Below are 26254 nucleotides of genomic sequence, written 5' to 3' on the forward strand. Positions count from 1 at the left end.
CTGGTGGTGCCCGGGAGACTCATATACTGACTTGTAGTACCAGTGCGTCTATATCAATGCCGCGATATAGTTGAGGAAGATCGCGGACTTGTCTACAGGGCTCTTCCTTCCGCTCCTCGGCGATTTGGATCGTGGATTATGTTAACACCATTAACGGGCGGATTACTGGAAAGATTCTGAGCCTCGGATATGTGTGGCAGACGCGAAATGTTGCTAAGCAAGTATGACTAGAATTTGTGTATACCTCAGTATATAGTGAATGGTCTAGTGCTAGAGCTACGCCGGAAGAAGCCTCATGTTGAATGAATTTGACTGAAGGAAATGTTGACTTCCTTCGCCACATGGGGATGGCTAATCAAATGGTCTGTCGTAATGGACCCCATAATCGTCGTAATAGACTCTCATGATCGGTGTGACAGGCTTGATATTCGTCGTCATTGGGCTCATATTTGTCTACTCGTAGTTTATCATTCCATGAGGTCACCTATCTCTCGGCCAGTCAGGTCTGTAGAGCACCTTGATATCAGTAGTGTAGTCCTCCAGTCGCCGATGACGATGGTAATCAAACTGCATCAACGTACTGTGGACAACACGACCGCGGATCCGGCCATACCGAAGGCCAAGAACTTCTGGGCAGGGGATGTCTATGCGTCGAGACCGGCAAAGCATCGCTCATACAACTGGGCTACGACAAGGGTCTGATCGATCGCGAAATGTCGGTCAATAAAGAAGACTTGATTAATACGGCGAGTGAGGTAAAAGATCAGTGCAGTCCTTGCCGCCTGGCTTGACAGGAGCCAGGGCGGGCGGTTCACGAAAAGCCGCTGGTCGGGGTGATATATGAACTCATCCCGGTGGGGGTTGATGAACCCTTGTTCCTCCAATGTTGCTTTCAGCTCGGGAAACCACTTGAATCTGCTCTCCGTTGGCAAGATGACGGTCTGCAACGAGCTCCGCGTGATATACAGCGGATTACATTCACGGCAATAGATGGCCCGAACTGGGCCGGATGCACATCGCCGACTAGAAACTTGAAGAGAAAACTCATAATTTCCATAAAGGCCACCAAAAACTTTGGTAACCGTTCCAAACGCGCACTAGATCGTGCTGGGTGGCCGGCCGATCATATCCTCACGGAATTAAATTTACGACCACTTCCCTCTTCTTTTCACCCTGCAGCATGAGGTTTTGAGTAACTGCATACACCTCGCGCTGGATGGCGGACCGCATCGTGTCGAGACCTGCTGAGATCACGGGGAATAAAACGAGTATGTTCAGATATTGACTCTCGTCTCGTTGAATCCAAGGTGGCAACTGAATGAGCGGCGAGGTCTCTCCTCCAGTCACACCCCGAGAAGCCGAAGGCAGAAGAAGAAGGGTGGGAGACAAAGGAGGACCAAACGGATGACGATGATGAGCAAGAACCGATGTACGACGACACTGATTACGATCACGTACGCTTTGGCGCAATATGGCATAAGGATACCTTGTACAGTGGGCTTACCCTGTTGTCTTTCAAGAAGTCCTTGGCCTTCTTCCTCCCCATTAGACGCTCAGCCAACGCTGAAAACGAGTATGTCCCGGGACCTACACCGCGGAGAGTCTGGACAGGGCAAAGAAAAAGATATGCGGGCAGAACCGGTACCGTCATGGACTATACCACTCCCGACGAGCGGGACCGGACATGTCAGAACCCGCGACCACATGGGTGGAGACGTTTGACCGGACGTGGCTCGGCCTATCATTGTCCGATATAGACCTAACTCTGGTATATCACGACGCGGATGTCATTAAAGGAGACATGTCAGTGGATCAATCCAAGGCCCAGGCAGAACCGGTTTGCTAACCCACGTAACACTAAGCAGAAAGCTTTTGTCTCGTACTGGGGTGTGAGAGGTTGAGATATGAACTCAAAACTAACATCTTCATCGAGCTGTCCGTCCACATGAGGGGGTAGAAAGCTAGACTCACGGATTAGTTACTAGTGTATTGTATTGTAGGTAGAATGAGATTTTCCTCCTTCGTATCAATCCCAGGTCAATGTGTTTGTAACTTTTTTCTTCATGTTTGCTTTGTTTAGCGGTTGGCCTCGTGACCCGTACAACTAACCTGTCTGGTACTAGCCCACTGACTAATAGAAACTAGCCTCTGAAAGAGAAGAGCTAATCGACTGAATCCGGCAGGCGGTAAGACACAAGCTCAGGCCTGGAAGCTAAGGCATTCTTCTCACGTTCGCTGGGTGAGTGATATCGTCGATGCCCTTAACCTATGATCGGTTAACACCAGGTATTAAAGCACTGTCACTGAAGAAAGCTGCGATGGTACAGTTAAGCAGTAAATTTATTGGAATGCACCGAATATCTCGTCATACCATGCGGATGCTAATTCCTTGGATCATGTCTTACAAAACAATGGTGGAATGTCGGGAATGTCCAGGTACATCACCCAACGTGGCATCCTCGTTCTCTACTGGATCAGCAATTATTTGATAGGGTTAGGCAAGACTATCAACACTCTATTAGGACCCATAAATCAGTTCATCTGTTTGCACCAAACCGAGAATGCCGTTGCGACTCGCATGTAATGTACATGCGAGTCGCAACATTAATTGCCATGACCCTCTTGAAGGCACAGAAAACCGGGCTTGGGTCAAGGTAAAAAATTACTAGGACTGTCATAAACATAACGCTTGTGAAGCCCTTGAGGATTCGGAATTGATTCCACAGCCTTTGTCGTTCTCCAAAACCAAAACCAAAAGCCCCCCCCATATTTGCGTCACAGTGACACGACTCCCCTTCTGTGAAGATCGAATAGATAGTGTGATAGGCTGGAGTTGGCCGAGATGGCGCGTTGACCGCGCCTATCAGACCATTTACAATGGTTCCACAATCAATATACGCTAGAAGAACTGTTGTCCATCGGGGAGTATTGGGATGGGAGCTTTCTCGCCGTACATCACTGAAGGGTGACCCTCGAATGAGCCCCCTCAAAGGTCTTTTTGTGCTGTCCTGGTATCTCATTCAAGTCGCCCTAGAGAAGCACGTTCAATCAGGACCTGATGACTGTTAGTAGAAGTGGGATGGGCGCCCTTCCACCGCCATTGGTAAGCTCCTGTTGGCATGGGAAATCAACAGCCTATGAACACCGGCTCTCCTCGAAAAGCTCTTGCCATCTGAGCTCGGACTGTGTCCCCAACACTTTTCCCCTGGCCCGACGACCGAAGTTCACTTATCCCGACGCAATTATGAGTCCCTTGCGACCGGGGTAATAGGCAGCTCTCCTGGTCCGAGTCTCAGTTCGGATGTCTACGAAAGCAAACTCCTTCACAGTGGCAAGAACAGCTACATCCAGGCGGGAAAACCTCGCCGATGTGTTCCTGCATGAGTACCGTCGGAATTACCAGCGCTTACGCTGTAGAGGGTTAAGTGAGGACTGAAATTTGGGTGATCAGTGATCGGAAGGATCTGGCTCGCAGATACCGGTTGTAGGGATCGAAGACCGTTCGAAGGCTTATACTAGCTAGGGGATCTGTCTCAGTTTCCCATTTTTTATGCAGGATGGGGTTATGTGGATCATACTCAGTACAGCTACAGTCTGTCCTGCAATCCTTTACGATCCAGCCCCACCGTATGCAATGTCTAGACGGTCGATCCCAGCTCCCAAGCTTTCTAGATCCTTATCAGCCAGGTGAAATTTGCATCGCGGATGTCAAGAGATATACTGGTATTCATATAGTATCCTCAAATTTTACCGGGAGACTACAAGGTATTGGCTCGTTATTAGGTTTATGCCCAAGACATATTTTATTCCTTACATTCACTAGCGAAGATGGTCCCTCAGCCGTGGGAATGTTTGCTCGGTGGCTTTCTAGCGCATAATTTAACAAGGCTGTCGGGCTGAGTCAGAAAAGGTATCCCAGCCACGCAGCCCTAATTTAGTAGTATATCGTGTAGCCTCGCGGGTAATAAGCAATAGAGATGAATGCAATGTAAATAATTGTAATAACGAAAGACCAAAAAACCGAAAAGCAAAGGGTGACGCGAAGTTGGGGGGGAGAAAGAAGGGCAAAAAAAGTAACACACATGAGGTGGGTTTGAAATTCCTCCGGGGGGCAGTGAGGAAGAAACAGTCCAGTGCCCCTCATACCCTCGTATGCACCCTCTGGTCAGCTGCGGGAGTCCTCTTTTAGTTCCTGAACTTAACTTTTTTCGTCCATTCATGCAGGTTTCGGCGGCCATGGGGCGGACTTTGGGGAGCCTGAAGAAATGGGGGTGCCAGTGAGACGGCTTTTTTTTTTTTTTTTTTTTTTTTTTTTTTTGTTTTTTTTTTTTTTTTTTTTTTTTTTTTTTTTTTTTTTTTGCACAAAGCGGAGAGAGATTTTCCAACCTAACCTATTCACGAGAACATATTAATACCTCTCTTATCGCGGATACTATGTATTCACCATGGATTGACTATGGCCCAGGGTTCTTCTTACGGGTTGAATCTCCACGCCCAGCGGGTAGACCGCTAAACAAGGTGGGAGAACGTAAAGACGAACGCCCAGAAAGTATAGTGAAACTCTTAAATGCATTCTTTCCCGTTCGCGTAGCGGCTCTTGGCAAGTCAAATCCATTCATGAACGATGGGGCGCATCGTCCAGATCTACCTGTGGCAATATGCGATGGTCAGCCCGTAGATCCACGGCCGGCAGTGCGAAGAAGCTGATAAATTATCTATGCCCGCTGTACCGATGACGACCGAGTCTACCAAGGCTTTTGCAGTAGAGCCTCTCGGTTGGGGGCTGTCGGCCTGGATTTGGATACAAGGCTGGCCTTATAGGGGTCCTACGCGTTTCGCTGAACACTGCCTACTTGTGGTGTGTGCATCGTGCTTCTCTAGTGCTTGCCTTGGAATAACTCGGATACACTGGCTGTAACGCGAACTTTTTCCCTTTTCTTTTTTTCTTTTCTCGATCTTTTCTTTTGCCTTCCTTTGTGGTGGCTACGTGTTTCGTCCCTGTTTGCGCCATAGCCGCGCGACCAGGGGCTAGGTACCACCCACATGATCAATCCCCATGCAATACTGGATTATATTTGCATGTCTTCTCAGGTCTCGACCTGACAGCATGGCAGGGTAATGGCCCTGATGCAGGATTATAAGCATGGACCTGCCGAGGTTGCCGAGACGCTATCATCCCGTCCATCCCTGCGCCGTTCCACATTCCATGCGAGCTATGACGAGTTTCAACTCTCGAGCTGAAAATAGCATAGAGGTTAAGTTCTCTTTCTCTTCCTGGTTGATACTGCGGTTGACTGGCGTAGGAATGGGAATCGATTGTGGGGGTATTATGTCGACTGCGGCCGAAGGTATGCCTCCCACCTGAGCCAGTAGTCCAGCTCTGATGGCCTCAGTGGATGTTCAGGTGCTCTAGAATCACCCAGGTGGTATGTTCTAATCATGGCTATTATGAGTTGAGGTGGCTTCAATTACCAAATAGTTAAGGTTTCCTGGGTATCCATGGTCAGACTCGTATACCAGGAAAGAAACTCATGTCAGCAAGCCTTTCGTAACTTTAGAAACGTTGACAAGCCAGCGCACTTGGCAGCCAATAAACTGAGCTTAACGTTCTCCCGACGTAGAATGTGCGCCATGTATGTACTCTCGACGTAGCTCCTTCCCTCTCGCCACGATCAATATAGGACCCTTATCATTAGTCTCAGTCGAGTCCCGCCCACTGGGCATGTGGATTATAGCTGGGGCTGATATTAATGTCCCCGCCAAAGTTATCTATACGAGAACCATATCCCGATTCTAATTCGGGAAAGGCATGCTGTTTCATACAAAGAGAGACACGCGATAGAAAAGTAAAGGTCCTTAGAGAACGCCATGGAGCGCTTGCGGTGAAGACAGTAATGTCTATCTGAAATATCGACAGCCCTAAGGGAACATCCTTTTTCCACTAGGACTAGAACCAGAGCCTTGGTAAACGACACATTATTTGACGTGCCAACGGGGTAGAGTAGGCTGGGCCCCCTGCAGGTAAGGATGATTGATGAAAGTATCTTACTCCCACTCACTCACATGTGCGAACAATATCATTCTACATGGGAGAAGGTGGGGGCAGAGAGCCCACGTTTCTCGTACATCTCGTACAGATGGAGCGCCATGGGCCTAATATTGGATGACAATACGACCTGATGGGAGTCAGTCTCAGTCATTGGAGAGTGGCATATGGCAGACGTTTTGTGCCTTCAAGTCTCATTGGCTTGTCTACAAGACCAATGGGGTGAGACAAAGAGTATAGTGTAACTAGAAGGAGTCCCTAGTGCACTTTCGTAGCTCAAAACCTTCCGAATGCACCGCGATTAGAGACCTGACCACCCTCGAATGCCATAGGCCTTTACGTGTAAGGGCATAACCCAGTGAAGATGGGTCATCGGCCCTGTGCCCAAGGGCTCACCCCCAAGGCAGATGATGCTACATGAGTCAGGGTTCGCCCAGGGTTAAAAGGGCAAACATTGCATAGCCTCTGCCTCCAGACTCAGACAGACACTCCCATATATCTACATGGCCTGCACTTAAATAGACCCTAAATTTTGACACGAAATTTACTTTATCCCAAATCCAATTGTCCCTCGAACAATCTATCGACAATGGCCAAGCGGAACCGGCAGGTAGATCTGATGGATCAGGCCAGAGCATCGTCCACCTTTGATCCCACAAAACTGACAGTGATGATATATGACAAGTATTACGACTATCTTATCTACCCCCCATACTTGGAAGCTGACCAGCGCAACAGCGACGAAACAGTCGTTTCCCGACGAGCGGCGTTCCACCGCGTAGAGAGCTCCCTGGGGTTACTCGATAGCATGAAGCTGCCGCACATATACTCAGGCCTCGACCGTGAAGGGCTCTATCTCGAAGGGGTCAGACGGGCGCGCGTCATCACGAGTGACATGATAGCCCACAACCACAGCCACTTCCAGTGGTTGAACGAACGGTACCAGATATGCAACTCATCTCCATTCGGCATGAATTTCCTCATGTTTCGCCGAACAATAGAGTTGCAGGGCACACCGGAACAACAGCGCCACTGGCTACCACAGATCGACCAGATGAGCATCAATGGCGCATATGCTCAAACGGAATTGGGCCACGGGACATTTGTCCGTGGCATCGAGACAACGGCAACCTTCAATGTTGAAACGGATACATTCACGATCCATTCACCTACCCCGACTTCCGTCAAGTACTGGCCAGGTGGGTTGGGCTTCAGCTGCTCCCATGCCCTCGTTGCGGCAAGATTGATCACTCAAGGCAAGGACCATGGAGTGCATATGTTCATGGTTCAGATTCGCTCTCTGGATGATTTCACCCCCGTATACGGGGTAGAGCTCGGCGACCTAGGCATGAAAATAGCCTACAATGGGACGTGTAACGGCTACGCACGGTTCAGATACTTGGTTGTCCCCCGGAGCAGTCTGCTGGCTGGCCATGCGCAGGTTTCCCGCGAGGGCACGTATAGTCAGACACAGACTCAGAAAGATACCCTCCCAATATCTAAGAGGGTTTACTCAACCATGCTTGATACACGGCGAAACATTGTCCGATGCGTTGCCTTTGGACTAGCCCAGGCCGTGACGATCGCCGCGAGGTACTCTACTGTCCGAGAGCAGGGCAGGCTGATGTTTGCCGACGCGGCAGAACAGGAAGAACGAGCAATTGTGGTCTTCCAATCTCAGCACTACCGCCTGCTGGCCCTCATCGCACAATCGTATGCAATTCTATTCGCCGCCAAAGACTTCGACTTGAAGTACGAAAGTCTGATCCGCGAACAGGCTAACGACATCCATACGGGGTTGCCATTCATGCACGCCCTCAGCACAGGCCTGAAAGCATGGGCGACTACCATCGCTAGCACTGGTGCTACCGATGCACGCAAGATGTGCGGAGGCCATGGATTCGTTGCACTGTCCGGCCTCCCAGAGATCGAGGGGACAGTGTCTGCTACCGTCACCTTCGAGGGCGAGAACTATGTCATGTGGCAGCAGCTCATGACATACTTGTTTAAGCAGGTCAAAGCGTCGTGCGCCGGCCATGGCGTTGATGTAGAAGTTAAGGGCTATATGGACGGCGTCCGCGCATACCTCAATAGCGGAATGGCTCCGGCTAGCACGCCAGGTTGCGAGAAGGGCGAGTTTTTAAATGGCCGCACGTTGCTGTCCATCTATCAGGAACGTTCTCAGCGACTACTCGCCGCTGCGTATAGTTCCTACACAGAGATGTGTGGTCGCTGTTCCCCAGCAGAAGCGTGGAACAAGTGCATGATGTCGACCTTGTCAGCCGGGCAGGGATACGTGGAATACATCGTCTTAAAATCCTTCCGAGAGCGGACATATTCTACAAGTACGGGGGATGCGCCACTGTCGCGGGTACTGTCTCAGTTATTCTCTTTGTTTGCGCTCACAACAATCGTCACTCCGGGATTATCCTTTGCGTCGGGTTCCTTCCTTGAATACGGGCTACTCACTCATGGCCAACTCAACGTGGCCCGCCTCCATATTATCGAGCTTCTAGCTGATCTTCTCCCGAATATCATTGCCTTGACAGATGCGTGGGACTTTACGGATAGTAGCCTCTGCAGTGCATTAGGGTGCAAGGACGGGAATATCTATGAGCGCCTACTGAGCTGGACCCAACAACTGCCGGCAAACACAGGGAGTACCGTGGAGAAGGCATGGACGGCGCCTGAGGGGATGCAGGAATTCTTCAAGGCGAGCCGGTTGTAACATATCAAACGATGAAGGGGGGGTTGAATGTTTAGAAAAATAAGCCTCCGTGTACTCAATTGTGCGATGTCTTTCTTCCTTTTCTTGCTTCTTTTTTCTTATTATTTCATGCTGGGCAATATCAAGGCGCAGCTGGTGTTATGAACCAATATTATGTATATACATTTGTTTACCTCTCAATCCAGCAATCTGATGTCAGCTACCGGGGATGTGAAGAGTATTACTGCTATTTTTGATTTACTCATCCTTCTGCTCAGATAAACAAAATAGAATTATGTCGCGCCTAACTCGTATTGATGGCATGAGACGTAGATAGCTTCGTGTTTATGGCGTCGCAGAGAGCGACTCTTTTTCCGTCCCATACACTTGGATCAGATACATATTAACCCTGTAAATGTTCACATTAGACTAGACAGATATATACGATGACAGCCTCAGACCCATTTGTTTTTCTTGAGGAGTCCTGATACATGCGAAAATTACTACGTCTCTGTAGTGAGTATGTACTAAGAGCACAGAAAAAGTCCAACACACACAAAAGGAGACAACCGCGATTAATAAAAAGGAAAATATGCTCTACCAACTCCACTAAGAGCGACGAGACAGCTTCACATCAATACCCTCCTGCCGAACAAAGAAACTGTTATGAGTCTTCCAGTCGCGGTGGGGGTCGGCCAGCTCGATATTGTAGCGTGAGACAAGAGTAGCCATCACCTTGTATACCTCAAGTAGCCCGAGGTGTCTCCCAATGCATATCCGACTTCCCGCACCAAAGGTAAGGTCAGAATTGTTCATCAACCGTAAGCGTGTCTGGTACTCCTCCTCATTTTCATGGGAATCATCACGCAGCCATCGCTCCGGCCGAAATACATCGGCGTCCTCGCCCCAGACGGACTGGTTCCGAGCAATGACATAGGGATTCATACCCACGATACAGCCCTGGGGGATGAATTGCCCATTTGGCAGGCTGAGTCCACCTCGTGGTACATACCGTTCCAGCGTCATGGCGACCCCTGGATGCATCCGCATTGCCTCGCGGATGACGGCGTTGAGGTATGGCAAGGCGTTCGCGATGTTGAATGGGATAATCGAGTCAGAGTCGAATTGGGACGCGAGGACCTCATCCTGAAGGCGTGCCCAAACACGGGGGTTTTTCAATGCGAAATAGATGGCCGCATTGAGTGTGATGGCAGTTGTATCAGCGCCGGCAATCATGTTGATCATCAGGTATGAAATGATCTGGCCATCATCCACAATATCGGGGTACTTCTCCTTAGCCTCAATAAATCGATCGAGGAAGTCGGGCTGCTCCAGGTTGTGGTAGCTGGTGTCCTTGCCTTGGAGTCGGTCCACTAGATGTTGGATCGAGATATTAGTGATATTACCAAACGCCGGAGGGCCCATGCGGTAGACGGGATTTTTATCCAGAAGATGATCCAGGATTGGAAGCTGTCCCACGAGAGAGAAATAGTCCATCGCTTTATCGGAGATGGCAATGGTACGGTCGAAGTCATACCCTTTCTCCAGATACCCGATGGGCTCGCTAAAGGTGGCCTTCCCTACCACGTCCCATGTGTCTATTCGAGTCAGTAATGCTTTGCTGGTCGATGAGATGAAGAGAAAGGTTAAACTCACAGAACAGTAACCACTGATCCAGCTTGCATGTCGTGCCAGCATTGACTCCATCGATGAACTCCTCTTCGAGCCTCTGGCAGAAGTACCGGATGACCTGATCAATATGGGGCTCCAAGGCCAGGACACCAGTCAGGGAGTAGTGTTTGGCGATCGGTCGCTTCTGTCGTGCGTGAATCTCTGGGTCACATTCGCTGAAGAGATTGTAAATGATGCGGCCGTTGTTTTTGGCACTACTACCATGGTAGAACTCAGTCTTTCGATAGTCTCCTTTGGTGTTATAGATGGTTTTGACCAATTCGGGGAGGTCCAAGTCAACCACATTGGGCGCGATACGCACCACCGGTCCGTACTTCTGGTGAAGTTCATGTAGAACGACCTGGGACCTCCCCTGCGTAACATGGTACGCCCGCCAGAGATTGGTCCATCCTACGCCCGGAGGGTCAGCGACGATACTAGCGAATGTATGACGCGGCAGGCCAGCCAGCCAGCCCCCGGTGCGAATAGCTTCCACAACTCACCGGCAAGGAAAGGACCGGGGATCTTGCGTAAAGGGGAAATGAGATAGGTCGCCAGATACCACAAGAACAGGGCTATCCATAGAGTGCCAATTAGTGAGATAACCAGACCTTTCCAGCCAAGGTCAGGCGCTAAGAATAGCAAAATTCCCATTTTCTGCTGGGAATCCAGGATGAAGCTCCTAAAATGAAACAAGTAAAAATCGGAGGGACCAGGGTATGAGTAGTCTCGGTATTTAGAGCGTCCTGAATCTCAGGTCCACTAGATGATCGTCGTGTACAATTGGCCAGTGCACCTGGAGCTGACGCTATGAAACTGGGTCCAGAACCCGAACTAATGTAGATAGCGCGCTCTGAAGACGTCCGTGTCCCCTGCCACAAAACTTCTTGGTCCTCCACCAGCGGTTCCCCCGAATCTAACGTACGTTTTGACAGCTGCATTATTGGTTCTTGCGGAGCTTTCCTCCGGCTGCCGCGAGGAGTTCCTTTACTCGTTTGGGCGAGGCAACTGGCACTCGATGGATGTTAACATTCGACAGGTCCACTTGCCCGGAGCGGCCACCGTTGCGCTTTGTCCACTTGACAGGTAGGCACAGACACTATTAGAAACCCTATTTACGGGTCCAGTCGATCGGTACACGCTCAAATATGATGAGTATCCGGGGAGACTCTTCCCTCGTACTGGGATCCCCTCATCAACTAGGTATAACCATTGCTCTCAAGATGGGTTCGGGATGTTCACATTTTCCCCCTTGAAGAGGCTTAGGAGGTAGCTCAAAGGGGTATCTGAACGACAAGAGTAGTTGATAGTTCACAGTTGCCGGTTGAGGTAAAATGTGCACCAAAAGTACCGTGTATAGTTCACCCGCGTATATCTACTCTTGTAGAGACACTGTCTTCCCTGACCGAATCCCCAAATTTGAATGGAGTTTAATCCCCTGACCAGAACGTCTTGCTCCTCGCTAAACCAAATCAAATCTTCCTCCCCACCGTGATCTCCCTTCTTCAGTCAAGATGCTAGCCGGTCAGGCGCCCAAGGCCATTGCGATCATGTGGGTGATGGTGTTCATTTCCTTCATTTTCGTGCCTCTACGGCTCTACACCCGGATCTTCGTCCTCAAGGCGTTGGGGCTGGACGATCATGTGTTCAACTTGGGTTGGGTAAGTTCTTGCTTCTCGCATATGGAACTGCATGATCGTTAAGCCGACATCTCTGACGCGGAAGACTAGGTGTGTCTCCTGCTGTATACCATTTTCACCACCATTGCCGGGAAGCATGGATTTGGACAGCCCATTACCAACCTGGAGATGGATGAAGCAGTCCAAGCCGTTTACATGGAGATGGTTGGACAGACATTTGCGGTGCTGGGGATGGCCATTGCAAAGCTTTCTTTGGGGATCTTCCTCCTCCGGATCGTCGTGAAAAGATGGCATCGAGTCTCCATTTGGATTTCGATGGTCAGCCTGTCGCTTGTCTCGGTGTTGACCGCGATCATCTTCTGGACCCAGCGCCTTCCATCCAACTCAATTTACGATCCGCGCGTGCCCGGGCGTACTGTCGTCTCCGTGACTCCCTTCTCTGTATTACTCGGCTGTATGTTCCCCAGACGTGACCCCTTCTGACCTCCCTCGTTGATCCTGATGGGTTCCCGATGGTCTAGCATGGTGTGCCGCTGTCGACTTCTACTTCGCCATTCTCCCGTGGATCTTCATTTGGGAGCTGAATATGAAATTCAAGGAGAAGATGACGATCGCGATCAGTTTAAGCCTTGGATTCATGTGAGTCTTCGACGCGTATGGTTTCACTTGGCCACCTGCTGACAACATGGGTCAATAGAGCCGGCATCTGCGGGATTATTCGTACCATTGATTTGGGCGGGTTATCGAGTGCCAACTACACCGGTAAGTGCAGTACCACCAGCAATTTCTTTCCGGTGAGGAAGACCTATCACTAACCGTCGATCGCATAGAGGACACGGTTCCCTTGATCATCTGGTCGGCGGTCGAGCTCGCGGCGACGCTCATCTGCGTAGGCATTCCCACCGTCCGTCCCCTTTACCGTCGCATTGTGCACGGATCCAGTGCGAAAGAATCCCACGAAGGCTACAAACAACAGGATGAAAGGAGCAGTGGCAGTGGTAGTGGTAACCGGGGCAAACCCACCTTTTCGATGCCCATGAGGAATTTCGCTCGGGCCGGTCGTAAGGACGAGTTATTGACCACGATCACCAGTACCGTCGCTATGCCTGAGCCTGAGGAACATCATGGCCAGACCGGGCAACAGGACGAAGAGGCTCTCGTGGCCAGTGCTCAGCAAGAGAATTCGCAATATCTGGATCGTATTCGCATTCAGCAGGAGGTGCATGTCGACAGGAATTAGGGATTAGGCAGCCATGTACACTGGTTTGATATATATTAATTGCTACTCAATTTAATAACTTTTTTTTCGTTCCTTAGTTCTCTGGTTTTATTTTCTTTTTCCTCTTGCCGTAAACTCCTTGGGCAATCTTCTTCAAGAGGACTGAGGTCCGGCGACTCACTTGAGTTCTAGTGTATCACGCCCGACCAGTAGTCTTAGAATCCCGCGTATAGATATATATACCGTGATAAAGAAAAATTCTTAGCTAGGTCCGAATTGGTGTTGTCCTCCGTTTTGCCCTACACGGATCTGACAGACCCGTGAAGTAAGGATATATATATATGTGTCTAGGAATATATCCGGCCGTGTTGACAACAAGGAGTCTTCTTTAGTTTACCCAATCCTGATCATGTCTGTATACGAGTAATCCCTCAGATGGGAATGAATAAATACTAGCAAACCATTGACAAGAACAACCTCTCGTGGTGTATACTGCAGAGTTGACACCATCCTCTCGCGGCCTCGGCATGAAGTGGGTCCCATTTTCGAAATCGTGCAGTATTCCGAATGGAGATCAATGACTTGAGAATCGAAAGACCACTACTCCGTACTCATGTAGGGGTTTTCCAATCTACGAAGATTAAAATTCGGGAAACTCCGTAAAACCTTCTGCTTCACAGTTCAGCTATCTAGAGAGATCACACGGATGGCAGGTGGAGATGGGAACGGATTGGCCCAATGGGAGTTCGGAAAAGATCCCCCTGCCCATTGAACCGCATTAGCTATAATTCGCCCTGGGTCATATGGCCCTTGTGGTGGAGTCCAGAGTGTGGGCAGACTCGCATGTCCAAAATATCAAGGGAGGCGATCGGAAGGGTGGAAAGAGTCTAGAAAATGCATTCGTTCTCCAGGAAGGACTGTGCGCCGTCAATTGCTATATTCTGTACACACTTTGAGATACTATCCTTCCATTGAGGGCCAGCATCTCCGATCAAACGATCAAACGTCTGCTGTTGGAAGATCAAAGTGGCGTTATCGAGCCTCGTATTCTTGAGCATCTTTTTTGCCAAGCCGGCCTTTCCCCACAAAAGCGGGCAAAAAAACGATCTGAGCCATTGCCACTGAAGCTGACGAAGGAGATACTCGTTCGGGCTTAGTTATGACAGGCTGGACGATTAGGGGAGGGGAGCAGATCCCTTCTCTAAGCTTTACGGACGGTACTTTGGCACTGTTGATGGAATATTATGATTGCACGACTATCGAAACATCAAGTCCCCACTTTCGCTGGAACAGGTCTAACTAACAATGAGGAGACCTCCCTGGAAGGTACCGTACCGACTGTATCTATCTATTCTGGAACTGATGTTGTGCCACCAAACAGCCATGGCACCACCGTCGGGATGAAGCCCTAGATGATGGCATGGTGCCTTCCGGGTCGGTTCCGGGCCAGAGTCAATCTCAAATTCTAGAGCAACGAGTAATCAACTCTACCCCGTAAAATATACCTTGTAGTTAGTCCTTCCCTTTCCGAAGAAGAGGGGGGAAGGGAAGTAAACCAGAGGTACGAAGAAAACAAGGTGTCGATCTGCGGGATTCCAGCGGGAGGGGGGGATGGGAATGTCGAATGAAAACACTGTAGAAAAATGCATGACGCGACTATCCTTTCTCAAGAATGAGAAAGAATGGAGACCGAACCCCAGGATTTCTCCGCACGAAAGAAAAGAGGAGGAACCATGGATCGACCGAATTGTCTGACTTCTCAGACACTCCTTGCCGTCATATGACCACCATGACGTCTTACATAAAAGTCACCCCATGAGATGGAAATTAATTCCAAATAAATAGTGAGAATATTCCCCTTCTACATTTCCTCATTTTCCTCACAGATATCCGACCCAATCTAAACCAATTCATTCCACGTACCGTTGCAAATTCCGAGGCTTTTCGCCTAGAACACTTCCTAACCCCAGTACCATCCACACCCCCAATCACGATGGATAAATACAATTCTCAATGGGTCGAGTTCCATATCCGGGATCACCTGGAGGACGGTGAGATCACCGTGCGACACACCGTCATCGAAGGGTATGATCATCCTTCCCGTCAATTCTCCTTGCCATGTATGGATGAGATGCTAATCGGTCCGCAGCGGAGAGTTCCACAACCCCGAGGACCGTAGGAAATCTCTGACCGAGGACGAGATCGACGAGCTCGTCATCCCTGCCGACGGCATCGGCGAGATCTGTGCGAGTGGCCGTAGAGGCAGTGAGGGCCGCTTGGACCTGTTCCATGGCGACTCCAAGATCTGCGAGCTTCATTGGGACAATCGCGAGGGCCGGATGATGAACCTCGTCGAGATGTTGGACAGTAGTGACAAGTATAGGGTCGAGCATGGGGGATGGAGCCCAGAGGCTGGACCTCTGGGCCATGTCTACGTGGACGTTTGGGCGAAGAACAAGAAGTAATGTCTCGCCTGCCGGTGGGTGATGCAGTAGTCCTGGATGGATTCCGTGTCTTCTTTTTTTTTTCCCCTTCTCTCTGTTTTTGTCCCTTTTTCTTTCTTTTCCTTTTCTTCATCCTCTTTTCACCAAATGTTGCATGATTTGATATCACGACGGGGGATTGTATTCCTAAGAAATATATAAATACGCCAAGCATTGGTTCATAATGAATACGCATACAATTGCAGATCTACACAATTGAACAGTACCTGGCGATCGAAAGGGAATGGATTTCAACCAGATCCAAAGTAGACTTTAGAGCGAGACTGATGCACGACTTCTTTTCCCTCCCAATTCGCCTGCCTCCAACGCCATACTTTCAGAGTCAGCCCTACTCGATCGGATGGTCGGTATCTGATATGTTGATACACACAGCTACTGGTTCGTGCATTTGTTTAAACAGTCCTAGGAGGACTAGAGTCACGACATTGATTAGCGGAAGAGCAGAAGAACGAGTGATATCCGTGGGATTTACACCACCGCCGATGATACACGTGTAGCAATTGTTTGTGGGCTACCGGAACTGATCAGTCTGTGGATGTCGAATGAAGATGGAGCTCGCATATACCACTGGCTTGTCCGTCTCACTGGGGGCCGCCGCAGCCCGTCCGAAGAGATGCTTCTGGCAGACTTTATATATTTTGCGCGCTACGTGTAGGCGTAGAGGATGAGCGTCCCAGAGACATTTTCCGTTATGGGCAGGATTTTCTCCCTCATGGAGCGATTTCTACTTGCCGCCCTGAGTCAGGATCCACATTATCTAGGCTATTTCAGTGTCGTCACTACTCCGATTCCGCACCAGCGAGCATGGGCGGACACATTTATGCACTGCGGACGCATAGTTGAATTTATGGAGGTTGTAGACTCGGCCAATAGGTGTACCATAATGCGGTTGGCGACCGGTGGATATACGGGGATTCCTTGCTCTAGTCTATATGGTGAATACCTGTGTCGCCGTTTGGGTAATGTACACAAGGAATTGACGTCTGCGGGTGAGACCTGTGAAGCTTGATGAGGCACTGGACTCGCCCCTTTGGAAGATTTCTCGTGGATATAGTCACTCGGAAAACAAGCAAGGCGTCCACTGTATATGTGAATTGAGGTATGTTCTGGAAATGGAGTCGGTGATCGATCGGCATATGAGCCTGGGCCGACAAATCTCGTCCGGATGGATGGAGAGCGTTACAAGTATTGTAGAAGGATTTCCATCTGGCCGTTGTAAGATGTGCCATACGCAGGGAGGCTCAAAACACAAGAAGGCATACAGGTTTTATTTGGCGTAATCCATACTTCAGCTCGTGGTCATACCGCTGTCCGCCAGATATTTGATCGGCTTTCGACACGACATTTTCCCGTCGATTAAACACATACCCATCCATCTGAATGTATACATCCCCCAACGCCAACGCCACCCTTTTGATCGGGTTCTCACCGTGCGTGTGGTTCGGTGATCGCAGGACTCTGTTCTTCAGGATATCCAGTATGTGACCACAGAGGCCTCCATAACGATAATACATAAGTAATGGTCGCGATCGGAGAGGACGTAGTGGACAGATGAAGCGGGTATAATGGGACGTATTCCCACCCCACTCCTTTTTAAATGGCGGAAGGTCTCTCTGACAAGGAGACTCTACCACCGAAACTCTGTATGAATGGTTTGCTGTTTCAACATGTATACCCTAAGTGCCAAGGATCGTATTCCAGACCGAGGCAAGATGGAGATGGATTCTTGGCAAGTTTAACACTGGAGTCAGACTCTTTCCATCTCGAGGACGCAATGAGACTAATCCTCTTCGCTCTTCCTATTCTGCATGGTCTTTCGGTCGCACTTGATCAGCCTACCATATATCTGAGGTAACGCCTTTCATTCCCATGTTCTTCTTGACCCATTGATTGCGGATGAAATTGCTCATGGCTGATCGTAAATCTCACGCCACTTGACCAGGAACTTGACTGATATTGTAAGGATGGGCGATGGGAATACGACCCAACCTGTTCAGGTTGGGAAGTCCGAGATGCTGTTCACGACGGAGGAGAGGGTTAGTCGAGGGTCTAATGTAAGAGACGTCCAAGCCGCACCAGCAAGGGATGTTTCTGGGTCGACGTCGACGGGATCGGACGATAGCGCGCAAGAAGATGGAGCGCCGGATGATTCTGCATCAAGAGGTCCTCCGCGCGATACGTCGAAAGATTCAAGGCAAGAGGGTTGTTTGTCGCTTGGCGATGCGGCTTCCTATATTCAAAAGATCAAGGTGAGTAATTTGATGCACAATCAATCTTCTGGTTAATTGATGAATGAACTCAGAATCGCTTTGCGGATAACCCCGAGATCTATCAAGAGTTTTTCCTGATGCTCCACGACTACCAACAAGGGTCGCTGCCTCTGCGCGAGCTGTACGAGCAGGTCGGCGAGCTTTTCATCTCCGCGCCCGATCTCGTCGCCGAGTTCCAACGCTTCCTGCCTGAGGCCACGGCATATCGCCAGGTCCCGTGATCACAGTCGAGGTCCTTTAATGTCCGAAATGGGACTAGTTCATTTGGTGCCAACCAACCAGGAAGATCATCGGATTCTCCGTGACCCGTTATCTAGATGTAGATATCCAGTATTCTAGTCCTAGATATACCTGAATAGAAAGGAGTACTCTCCTTCCATTACCTTTTACAATAACCATACCATGACATAACCCCCTGGTAGAATATCCAAACATAGAAAGGTGCGAGGTAAGACTACTACCAACCTAGTACAATTAGTACTGCTTCGGTACTATGCTGTTCTCTTCAACATGTGCTGAGAATGGAAGCAGGATGCTACAACTTCTCCCAGCGCCGGATCTACTCTAATCGCGGAACTCCTATTTGCGAGAAATGTATTAAAAAAGGGTTGGAATATCTCGATCTCGGAAACCGTTATCGCTTCAGCAATGGGATCGCATCTTCGAGGAAAGCTCGCTGGAAAATCGATAGAGACTCAGCGTAATACTGCCTAGAAATCTTTCATGGACTTGTTCGCTATACTAATGTGATAGCTAGTGATACTGTAGAGAGTCGCGAGATTGTGCAGTGTGTGAAGTCACAGTAGTCCTCCGAGACAGCTCCGACAGAGTCATCTGGAGCCCTCCATGACCCAATGTCGCCATCATTGATCCTCAGAGCTAGGGACCTATGCTTGATAGAAAGAGTACACGGTCTATGGCAACGGCAGAGGGCCCTACATGGTGAACAAAGCCTACCATTGGTCTTAGACCATCTCGACATCTGCCTCGAGTTCTCCTGCGATATTGTTCGCACTTCCAGGGGCATAGGGCTGTGTCGCACATGAAGCTGACCAGCAATAGTCTCTGAAAGGGCGGCTCCGGCCATGGCTGCTATTAATATTACCTTCAATGGCCTTCTGTTGCCTCTATGTGAACAGGATGGGATCGTCAGGAACGCCGTCCTAGCCACCCCTGCGCCCCACAGTTCCTTGCGTCGCGCGGAATGGAAAGGCCTCGGGGTTCGCGATCATATGAATGCAATTCGCGGTCCGACCCAATGGGCGAAAGAGGTAGATGTAGAAGGATCTCTCATCCCACCAGTTTTCCCCATCCTAATTTTGAACGGTAGACAAGAGAGCTACTGAAGCTTCGTCCCTTTAAACCCAACTATAACCTCACGATAAGTATATGCTCGATGGCAACCCATCTAATGGGTGTCCAGATCAATTTGAAACATCTAGGTATTTAGCATGCGTCTGTAGGCGAGCTGATAGAGATCGATAAGAAATATCTGAGGCGCGTCACACTACGCAAGAGGATCACAGAAGAGCACCCAGACATTGTGATGACAGGAGAATCGTGCGCCAAGCCGGCGGTGGATGAGTTCTATATCTGGCTGGGGGGAATTACTTACCCACACGATATCCCCGTATGTTTAAGTTGCGACAAGAAGATTGTAAGACAGCAGGGGTCCTCTATAGCATGGTGACGGAGGAAGAATTCTCACTTAGCCCCTCCAAAACACCATGTGAGACACTCGGAAGACTCGGGCGTCTTGTGGAAGATGACCTATTATTCCGCCTACCATCTACAGGAGGCGATGGATGCACGTTGAAAAGCTTTGTTGCATGCTTCCCCAATGGGTTCGATACATCGAAGAAGTTGAACCTCGACCTCCGGGGAATCCACAAACCAGTTCCTGCAATATAAAGAAAAGCTTGTGAAAAGCATGAATCGCTATTTACAGAAGTTGAAGGCGGGAACGCTCATTAGGCGAGCCTATATCAGTATTGAAATCGCGTTCTGAATGTTCCCTGATATTAGGCGAAAGGCAGGATGGCGCTGACCAGCTTTCAGTGGACGATCACCAGCACGACCGGCTGTTCACGTTGCATGGCAACCGCCTTAATTAAGGGGACGTCGTGGACAGAGAAACAATTAAAATTGAAGGCATGCCGCTGGCTCAGCCGACATCTGTCCACATCTAACACATTGCTTGACAGGCCTGTGTGCGCTGTGAAAGACAGGCCCTCCATCGCCTGCCTGAAAGCTGTGCCATACTCTCATTCAAAACATACTTCTATACTTTGCCAGCGACCTAGCAGGAAGGCCTAGGAGACGCACTTGCGGACGCTATTGATGGGCTGCAGCAAGGCAATGCTCCCGGATTCTATTTTTGTTAGGGTCTGCTGCCTGGGGGGAGTCGGCCTAGGCTTATCTCCATAGTTGATACATGTTTTCTCCAAGTCTTCCCAGATTTCTATCTGCAGGATTCTTACGCTTGCCCAAACAGCCCTCAAACATTCTCCACAGCGCGCGCTAGGGCTATGGCGGTGAGTTCCATGTAAGCCTTGCGGTCGTAAATAAATATTGACCTACCCTGGCGTTGAGCGATGGCCCGTTCCCGAACCATTTCACCATGTACACTACACTATTGCGCGTAACTCAACTCGAAACAAAAATATTATACGCTGGCACCCTCCACTAAGCTGTGGCTCAGCACGCTCAAGAATGAGGACACCATGAATACTCGCGAGTTCCACGGCTTCCTGGTCAAAGTCCTCACACACTGCGCGTCCTACACCAATCCGACATCCAACCCCAATCTTCCTCCACGCATGTTTTCTATCAAGACGCCGACAACCCCGCTCAAATGCCTATGATCACGAGATATCCATCCCTGGAAATTAACGACGCTGCAGACACAACCTACGCAAAGAAATTCCTCGCGTATGTTTCAATATGTCGAACATGGATGGTTAAAGCAGTTGGATTTGGATGTGGGCCTGTTGACCCTGGAGTGTGATGATTTGCTTTGCACGGGACCCGAAGATTGGGGTTCGAAGGAGGTAGTCGGGGGGTAGGATGTCAGGCCCCAGACGGAGCAAGGCATGAAGATGCGGGCCAGTGGGAAGCCTGGACATGAGAGGTCGTAGGTGACCATTACGAAGGGTAAGAAGGCTGATTATGGTCCGCTAGAAGAAGGCGAGGGATCTTCCAATTCAAAAAAAAACTGAAAGGAGAATATACGAACGGAATATGTATGACCTATTTATCCTGAATTTACCCGAAATCTTATACTGTACCCATCTTGGATATTGTATGTACTGCAGAACACTTTGACTAGCCAATGCCTGCTATCCTAGAGCTTTGACTGAGGGCTGAGCGTGATGTCATCCACCATCTGTACCTTGTGTAGTGCGTTTACATCGTCGAAGCCCTTCATGAGTTTGTTTTGAGTTTCCTCTCCAGGCTGCGGTTTCCGCCAGCGGAACCTGTGCAGCATGTCCGACTCAATCCCCATCACCTTGTCCGCGACGAACTCTCCAAGCAGGGGGAGAAATTTGAATGCGTGGCCACTCCCACCCGTCGCGACGATGACCCCTTTCTTGCTGGGAATGGCATCGATGACCCAATGATTATCAAAGGAATCCGTATACCAACACAATCTCGTCTGTGAGATTCCGATGCCAGTCGCCTTGAACTCGGGGAGGTACCGATCTAGAAACCTCTGGATCACCAGGGACGAGGTTTCAGGCAACCCCGTAATAGAAGGCGACGTCCACTTGGTAATTGGGAGACTGCGGACCTTGCCCGACTGAACCAGCTGAGGGTTCGTATACTTCGTCCCCCGATACCCAATCTTCATCACGCCATGCTCATCCAGTGGGAACCCATACAAATTGCCGTTCTCGCCGCAGTGCGCATTCCACTGGAAGACGGGGAAGTTCTCTGGCGCGAACCGCTCACGAAGCGGAGACCCGTCGGGAATCTGGATCATGGCGATCGACCCGGCCGTGGCCTCACATAGTCCGTCGATCTCGGGGAGCAGACTAGGGGTCCACCCTCCGCAGGCAATGATGGTTACAGCGGCGAGGTGGCTGTTGCCGTTCGCGGTTTTGATGCCAGTTACTTTGCCGGTTGGATCTTCTAAGAAACCCTCAAAACGACCGGCTTGTCGATCCAGGATGCATTTCACGCCTAGCTGTTGAGCTAGATGGAGAGCGTATCTGCATGCTTTGTCCGCGTAGACAAATCCACCCATCATATCAAGATACCCCTGATACTTGCCGTTCTGGCAGAGCTTGAACGGGTCCACGGCGTGGCCCACCCCATCCGCTTTGGCTCGTTTGGCTTCGCGAGGATCAGAATACAGGAGATATTGCGTGTGGCCTTTTCCGGCTTTGGTGAGGTTATCTACCGACAATTTCTCGAACTCATTGAGACCGTTGGTTTCATCGCTGAAGTGATAATTACCGCTGTTGACGTATATGGGGTCCTTCCTGGACATGCCTGGCGGAAGCACGAGTCCCAAACCTGGATGGCTTTCAAAGTCAAGTCCTGATACCACAACTCACCACCGTAGGCGGCACGGATGATCTTGTTGCAGTCTGGAACCACGCATCAACAGGAAAGTCCTCGCCTGGTGTTATGCAACGGATATACTGACCTGCGGAGGCAGCATCACATCCTCTATCAAAATTGTAGTGTGTCTCATGGTATGGCTGTCGATCGAAGACGGTGACATCCTGGAATCCTCGTTTTGCCAAGTGAATAGCACTACTGAGGCCGAAGACGCCCGCACCCACAATAACAATAGGGAAGTCTTTGTCCATATGATTTGCCATGGGGAGCTAAGTTAGATGAGGTTAGTGATGGTTAGTGATGTAGACCCGGTGGTTAAACGATTAAGGGAGGGAAGATCAGCCGTTATCTCTCCTTATCCTGTCTTCTTACACGGAGAACTCGGCGAGATAACCCCTTGAGCGAACATAGGACGTATCTTCTCGGTCTTTTCTTCCAAGATGAGTATCCCCTGCACTGAATCATAATCCCTCTATCAGTCAACTCCATCGTTAGTTTCGCCGTGCTAGCGGATCCTTGGAGGTAAGATAGGAGATGGTCACTTGCCTGCCCGGTTAATCACCATGCTCACAACTTCCCCACTTTGGGTTCTCGGGCACAAGTCCGACTTTTCGTGTGTAATCAGTGAACAGAAGAGGAGGTTTGACGTGTCGATCTTCCCCTCCAACGCAACGTGCGGGGTGAAATTGATATTTTCGGCAGCGGAATGAACCGACTACGACTTGCCATCTTCGTCTAAACGTAGCCCTAATCGTATCTCTATCCTGGAATGATATCAATTACCCTCTTCAAGTTAGGTATAATTGAAAGCTGTATGGATAAGCTTCGGACTCCAAAGCCAGGTTATGGCTGTCCTTCTATACTTTGGTTGCCGCGTACATATATAGCATTTACCCAAGGGTCTGCATATTTCATAGAGTAGGAGCTATTAAATACAGTATTCTCCATCTTGTTGCTTCCCAAATTAGAACCTGTCCCCTAGATCTGTCACCTGGAAGTTAGCATGGAGGGCCGAACGTCCCAAAAGGAAGACCTGAAGCCCACTGGCTCACTTGTTACCACTAGAGTCCCAGGTCTAGTTGTAGCCGAATGCAATAGAATTGATCGGTCAATAGAAGAAACCGTGCTTCGGAAGTTAGACTTCAAATATATCCATGGCGTGTACTGCAAATCAGGGGGAGCTGTTGCTGATGCAGATGCTAGGCTTCTCCCCGTCCTCTCTTTAGCGTACTTCTATGTGAAAGTCCCCGTGGTCAATGTGCCAATTGATTCACTGACCGCAGCTCGAAGGCCATTCTGGAGTCTGCGTCCACGACTGATAATCTCAGTCGAAACGCGCGAAACAAGGCCCCTTTGCGCCCGCGGCTCCTTGTAATATTGGCGCACAGCAAGACTGCCCTGGACAAAGTCCTACAGGAACTCAGTACACCACCGAGGTGGAGTATTGAAGGTAACCAACCACCCTCTGACAGGAATGCATGATTAGTAGCTGACAGATTCATGGTACTGATAGAGGAGCTCCGGAATCTTCAAGGGAATAACCACATCAATCGCCCTGAGTACGCTCAGACATTGTGCGCCGCTGTTCAGATCGCCTTGGTGAATCTCCTGAAAGGGTGGGGGGTTAGTATGTCTGGCACGATCAGGCACTCCAGTGGCGAGGTCATTGCGGCGTATGGGGCTGGGGCTATCCCAATATATACAGCAATTATCACCGCGCATCTTTGTGGACAATGAGTGGTGGGCGCTTCGGCGCAATGACCGTGGTTGGTCTCGGACAAGTAACCATTACCAGCTTCCTGGCTGAAGGGATACCAATCGCTTGCTAGAATAGCCCTCAGAGCGTGAACATTTCGGGAGACCAGGAGAAGATCATTGCAGTGCTTGATCAGATCAAGGTGGAGTATCCGAGTATATTTATCAGGCAATTACCGGTCTCAGCGGGCATATCACTCTCGTTGGTTCCCCCGTACTCATATCCTATTTTTGATATATTGACAATATAGCAGCTGACATGCGCAGTGTAGGACCATCTTTTGAGTCAACCATCCCCCAATGCATCATGCACAATGATGCCATGGTTCCCATGTTTCCACCATAACCGGAGCACGAATCACAGACCCGGGGAGCTCGATGCGGCATATTGGCGAAAAAAGCTTGAGTCCCCGTTCAATTCAATATGGCAGTGTATGGACTTATAGCTCAATCTCCGGCGAGCAAACTCGCTTTCCTGGAAACTGGACCCCATCATACAGTTTCTGGACCTCTTCAACAGATTCTTACGTAGCAGCAAGATACCCAGAGCACTTCCATCCCGACACTTGGAAAACAAAAGAATCAGGCACACTATCTGCTGGAGGCAGCAGGAGAGGTGTCTCTAAACTCTAAACCAATGTGCGGTCAACCTTGAAGCAATTAACAGTAAAGGAGGGTCCTGCCCGACCTCTCAGTGTATTAATGGGACCAACAAGATACCCACTGGCAGGAGAGCCGAGTGAGCAAGAGCTGGATGTTCCGACAGCACCCCACCCATGAGCTTCTGGGATCACGAATGTTGGAGGGGAGTGATCTAGAGCTGGCGTGGAGAGTCTTGCTAAGCACACGGAATATATCCTGGCTCAATGATCGTCAGCTCTTGAGGGAGACGATATTCCCATGCGCTAGGTACATCTCCGACCAAGGAGAACAAGAACTACTAGCGGTTGGCGACCTTCTTCAACCATAACACACAAAGATAACGTAGATGTGTGAAGAGATTGGCGAGGAGGCGGGCTGCCGTTTGAGGTGAGAACTGAATAGGGCACATGGGGCCCCGCAAATGGTATTGAACCAGTCTGCTATAATCTTTGGTCGTGGGAGGACAAAGATACCCTGCGCTTCAAGTTTTGGATCCGGGTGACCTAGGGTAGACGTTCTAGGAGATATGAAAGATGACAAGTGTCGGAGATTGAACTATAGTATACCGTCCACTTTCTATCTGGGTTTAAACATGACAGGAGGGTGAGTGACACGCGTTATAAGGCTAACCAAAAATAGATTGGATTGAGGTATGCTCCAGACAAATCTATAGCGTAGTTAATAGTATGGGCACGAGTAATCGCCATCAGGAACTATGGATATTCCCACAGATTACAGAGTGCAGCTGCCACTATCTAAAACGTGCTCTAGTCCTTTTAATAAGACAGGAAGAGGCTATTATGTTAACCGGAAATTGAATTCGGTCCTTGTCTCCGAAATCGACCCGCTAGATGCCAGACTACTTACCCAAGGTGATTTAAGGGAGTACTTGGTTTATATAAATGGATTCCCCAGGATTGATCAAGTGTCCAAGAGCTGGAATAGCGGGCTGGTATCCCAGGCTGGAAGCGTCCTTCATGCAACTGAGACCATTTCTCATGTCGAATGCCAGTTATACCCGACTCACCCCGCTCTATCCCGACCTGCAGGTCCCTGCTTAACTCGACACTTGTAGCAGCTTGAGAGAATGTCAACAGTCAACCCTCTAATTCTCCCGAGCAGTCTTGTAGTTCCTATTGTTCTCCACTTATCTTGCGTGCAGACACCGACGGCCAATGGTCCCAGTTATTATCCTCACTTGGAATTTCTCCTTGCCTCTTCGTCGGACTTCAAC

General features: G+C 49.7%; 10 protein-coding genes across 10 annotated transcripts; 6 read left to right on the forward strand and 4 right to left on the reverse strand.

Moving 5' to 3' along the window:
• Nucleotides 1-644: 644 nt before the first annotated feature.
• BDW43DRAFT_308367 (uncharacterized protein) lies at nucleotides 645-1651 on the reverse strand (the record flags this gene model as incomplete). The annotated part of the gene is made up of 3 exons (XM_032046490.1): nucleotides 645-1097; nucleotides 1150-1440; nucleotides 1505-1651. The coding sequence occupies 3 exons, from the start codon at nucleotides 1649-1651 to the stop codon at nucleotides 645-647; spliced, it is 891 nt and encodes a 296-aa protein (XP_031903526.1).
• Nucleotides 1652-2275: 624 nt separating this feature from the next.
• Nucleotides 2276-4060, reverse strand: BDW43DRAFT_267465 (uncharacterized protein). Its single transcript, XM_032041002.1, has 3 exons — nucleotides 3815-4060; nucleotides 3579-3758; nucleotides 2276-3519 (listed from the first exon to the last, which is right to left on the reverse strand). Exon 3 carries the CDS (start codon nucleotides 3018-3020, stop codon nucleotides 2538-2540), a length of 483 nt encoding a protein of 160 aa, XP_031903527.1. The 5' UTR covers nucleotides 3021-3519; nucleotides 3579-3758; nucleotides 3815-4060; the 3' UTR covers nucleotides 2276-2537.
• Nucleotides 4061-6665: 2605 nt separating this feature from the next.
• On the forward strand, nucleotides 6666-8774 carry BDW43DRAFT_323752 (uncharacterized protein; the record flags this gene model as incomplete). The annotated part of the gene is made up of 2 exons (XM_032049819.1): nucleotides 6666-6730; nucleotides 6785-8774. 2 exons carry the CDS (start codon nucleotides 6666-6668, stop codon nucleotides 8772-8774), a joined length of 2055 nt encoding a protein of 684 aa, XP_031903528.1.
• A 380-nt stretch (nucleotides 8775-9154) lies between these two features.
• Nucleotides 9155-11624, reverse strand: BDW43DRAFT_242226 (cytochrome P450). Its single transcript, XM_032039689.1, has 3 exons — nucleotides 10928-11624; nucleotides 10410-10835; nucleotides 9155-10351 (listed from the first exon to the last, which is right to left on the reverse strand). Exons 1-3 carry the CDS (start codon nucleotides 11076-11078, stop codon nucleotides 9363-9365), a joined length of 1566 nt encoding a protein of 521 aa, XP_031903529.1. The 5' UTR covers nucleotides 11079-11624; the 3' UTR covers nucleotides 9155-9362.
• A 314-nt stretch (nucleotides 11625-11938) lies between these two features.
• Nucleotides 11939-13304, forward strand: BDW43DRAFT_308370 (uncharacterized protein; the record flags this gene model as incomplete). The annotated part of the gene is made up of 5 exons (XM_032046491.1): nucleotides 11939-12085; nucleotides 12155-12518; nucleotides 12586-12703; nucleotides 12762-12826; nucleotides 12895-13304. The coding sequence occupies 5 exons, from the start codon at nucleotides 11939-11941 to the stop codon at nucleotides 13302-13304; spliced, it is 1104 nt and encodes a 367-aa protein (XP_031903530.1).
• A 1972-nt stretch (nucleotides 13305-15276) lies between these two features.
• BDW43DRAFT_298248 (aegerolysin family protein) lies at nucleotides 15277-15748 on the forward strand (the record flags this gene model as incomplete). The annotated part of the gene is made up of 2 exons (XM_032044530.1): nucleotides 15277-15368; nucleotides 15433-15748. 2 exons carry the CDS (start codon nucleotides 15277-15279, stop codon nucleotides 15746-15748), a joined length of 408 nt encoding a protein of 135 aa, XP_031903531.1.
• Nucleotides 15749-17751: 2003 nt separating this feature from the next.
• BDW43DRAFT_308372 (paired amphipathic helix) lies at nucleotides 17752-18278 on the forward strand (the record flags this gene model as incomplete). Its single annotated transcript, XM_032046492.1, has 2 exons — nucleotides 17752-18036; nucleotides 18090-18278. 2 exons carry the CDS (start codon nucleotides 17752-17754, stop codon nucleotides 18276-18278), a joined length of 474 nt encoding a protein of 157 aa, XP_031903532.1.
• A 282-nt stretch (nucleotides 18279-18560) lies between these two features.
• On the forward strand, nucleotides 18561-18847 carry BDW43DRAFT_267482 (uncharacterized protein). The gene has a single exon (XM_032041003.1). It carries the CDS (start codon nucleotides 18579-18581, stop codon nucleotides 18759-18761), a length of 183 nt encoding a protein of 60 aa, XP_031903533.1. The 5' UTR covers nucleotides 18561-18578; the 3' UTR covers nucleotides 18762-18847.
• Nucleotides 18848-21400: 2553 nt separating this feature from the next.
• Nucleotides 21401-22886, reverse strand: BDW43DRAFT_308373 (FAD dependent oxidoreductase; the record flags this gene model as incomplete). Its single annotated transcript, XM_032046493.1, has 3 exons — nucleotides 21401-22551; nucleotides 22617-22649; nucleotides 22709-22886. 3 exons carry the CDS (start codon nucleotides 22884-22886, stop codon nucleotides 21401-21403), a joined length of 1362 nt encoding a protein of 453 aa, XP_031903534.1.
• A 740-nt stretch (nucleotides 22887-23626) lies between these two features.
• On the forward strand, nucleotides 23627-24360 carry BDW43DRAFT_308374 (uncharacterized protein; the record flags this gene model as incomplete). The annotated part of the gene is made up of 3 exons (XM_032046494.1): nucleotides 23627-23850; nucleotides 23907-24073; nucleotides 24137-24360. 3 exons carry the CDS (start codon nucleotides 23627-23629, stop codon nucleotides 24358-24360), a joined length of 615 nt encoding a protein of 204 aa, XP_031903535.1.
• Between the last annotated feature and the right edge of the window lie 1894 nt (nucleotides 24361-26254).

This window comes from Aspergillus alliaceus (assembly GCF_009176365.1).
Source record: "Aspergillus alliaceus strain CBS 536.65 unplaced genomic scaffold BDW43scaffold_8, whole genome shotgun sequence".
NCBI classification, from domain to species: domain Eukaryota; kingdom Fungi; phylum Ascomycota; class Eurotiomycetes; order Eurotiales; family Aspergillaceae; genus Aspergillus; species Aspergillus alliaceus.

Bases quoted from the DNA above. Each gene is read 5' to 3' on its own strand.
- BDW43DRAFT_267465 (XM_032041002.1), bottom strand. From the start codon at position 3,020: ATGAGATACCAGGACAGCACAAAAAGACCTTTGAGGGGGCTCATTCGA.
- BDW43DRAFT_242226 (XM_032039689.1), bottom strand. From the start codon at position 11,078: ATGGGAATTTTGCTATTCTTAGCGCCTGACCTTGGCTGGAAAGGTCTG. The intron at 10,836-10,927 runs GTGAGTTGTGGA...CTCCGGGCGTAG, and splicing joins CCCCGGTCCTTTCCTTGCCG to GATGGACCAATCTCTGGCGG. The intron at 10,352-10,409 runs GTGAGTTTAACC...TGACTCGAATAG, and splicing joins GGATCAGTGGTTACTGTTCT to ACACATGGGACGTGGTAGGG.
- BDW43DRAFT_267482 (XM_032041003.1), top strand. From the start codon at position 18,579: ATGGAAGCAGGATGCTACAACTTCTCCCAGCGCCGGATCTACTCTAAT.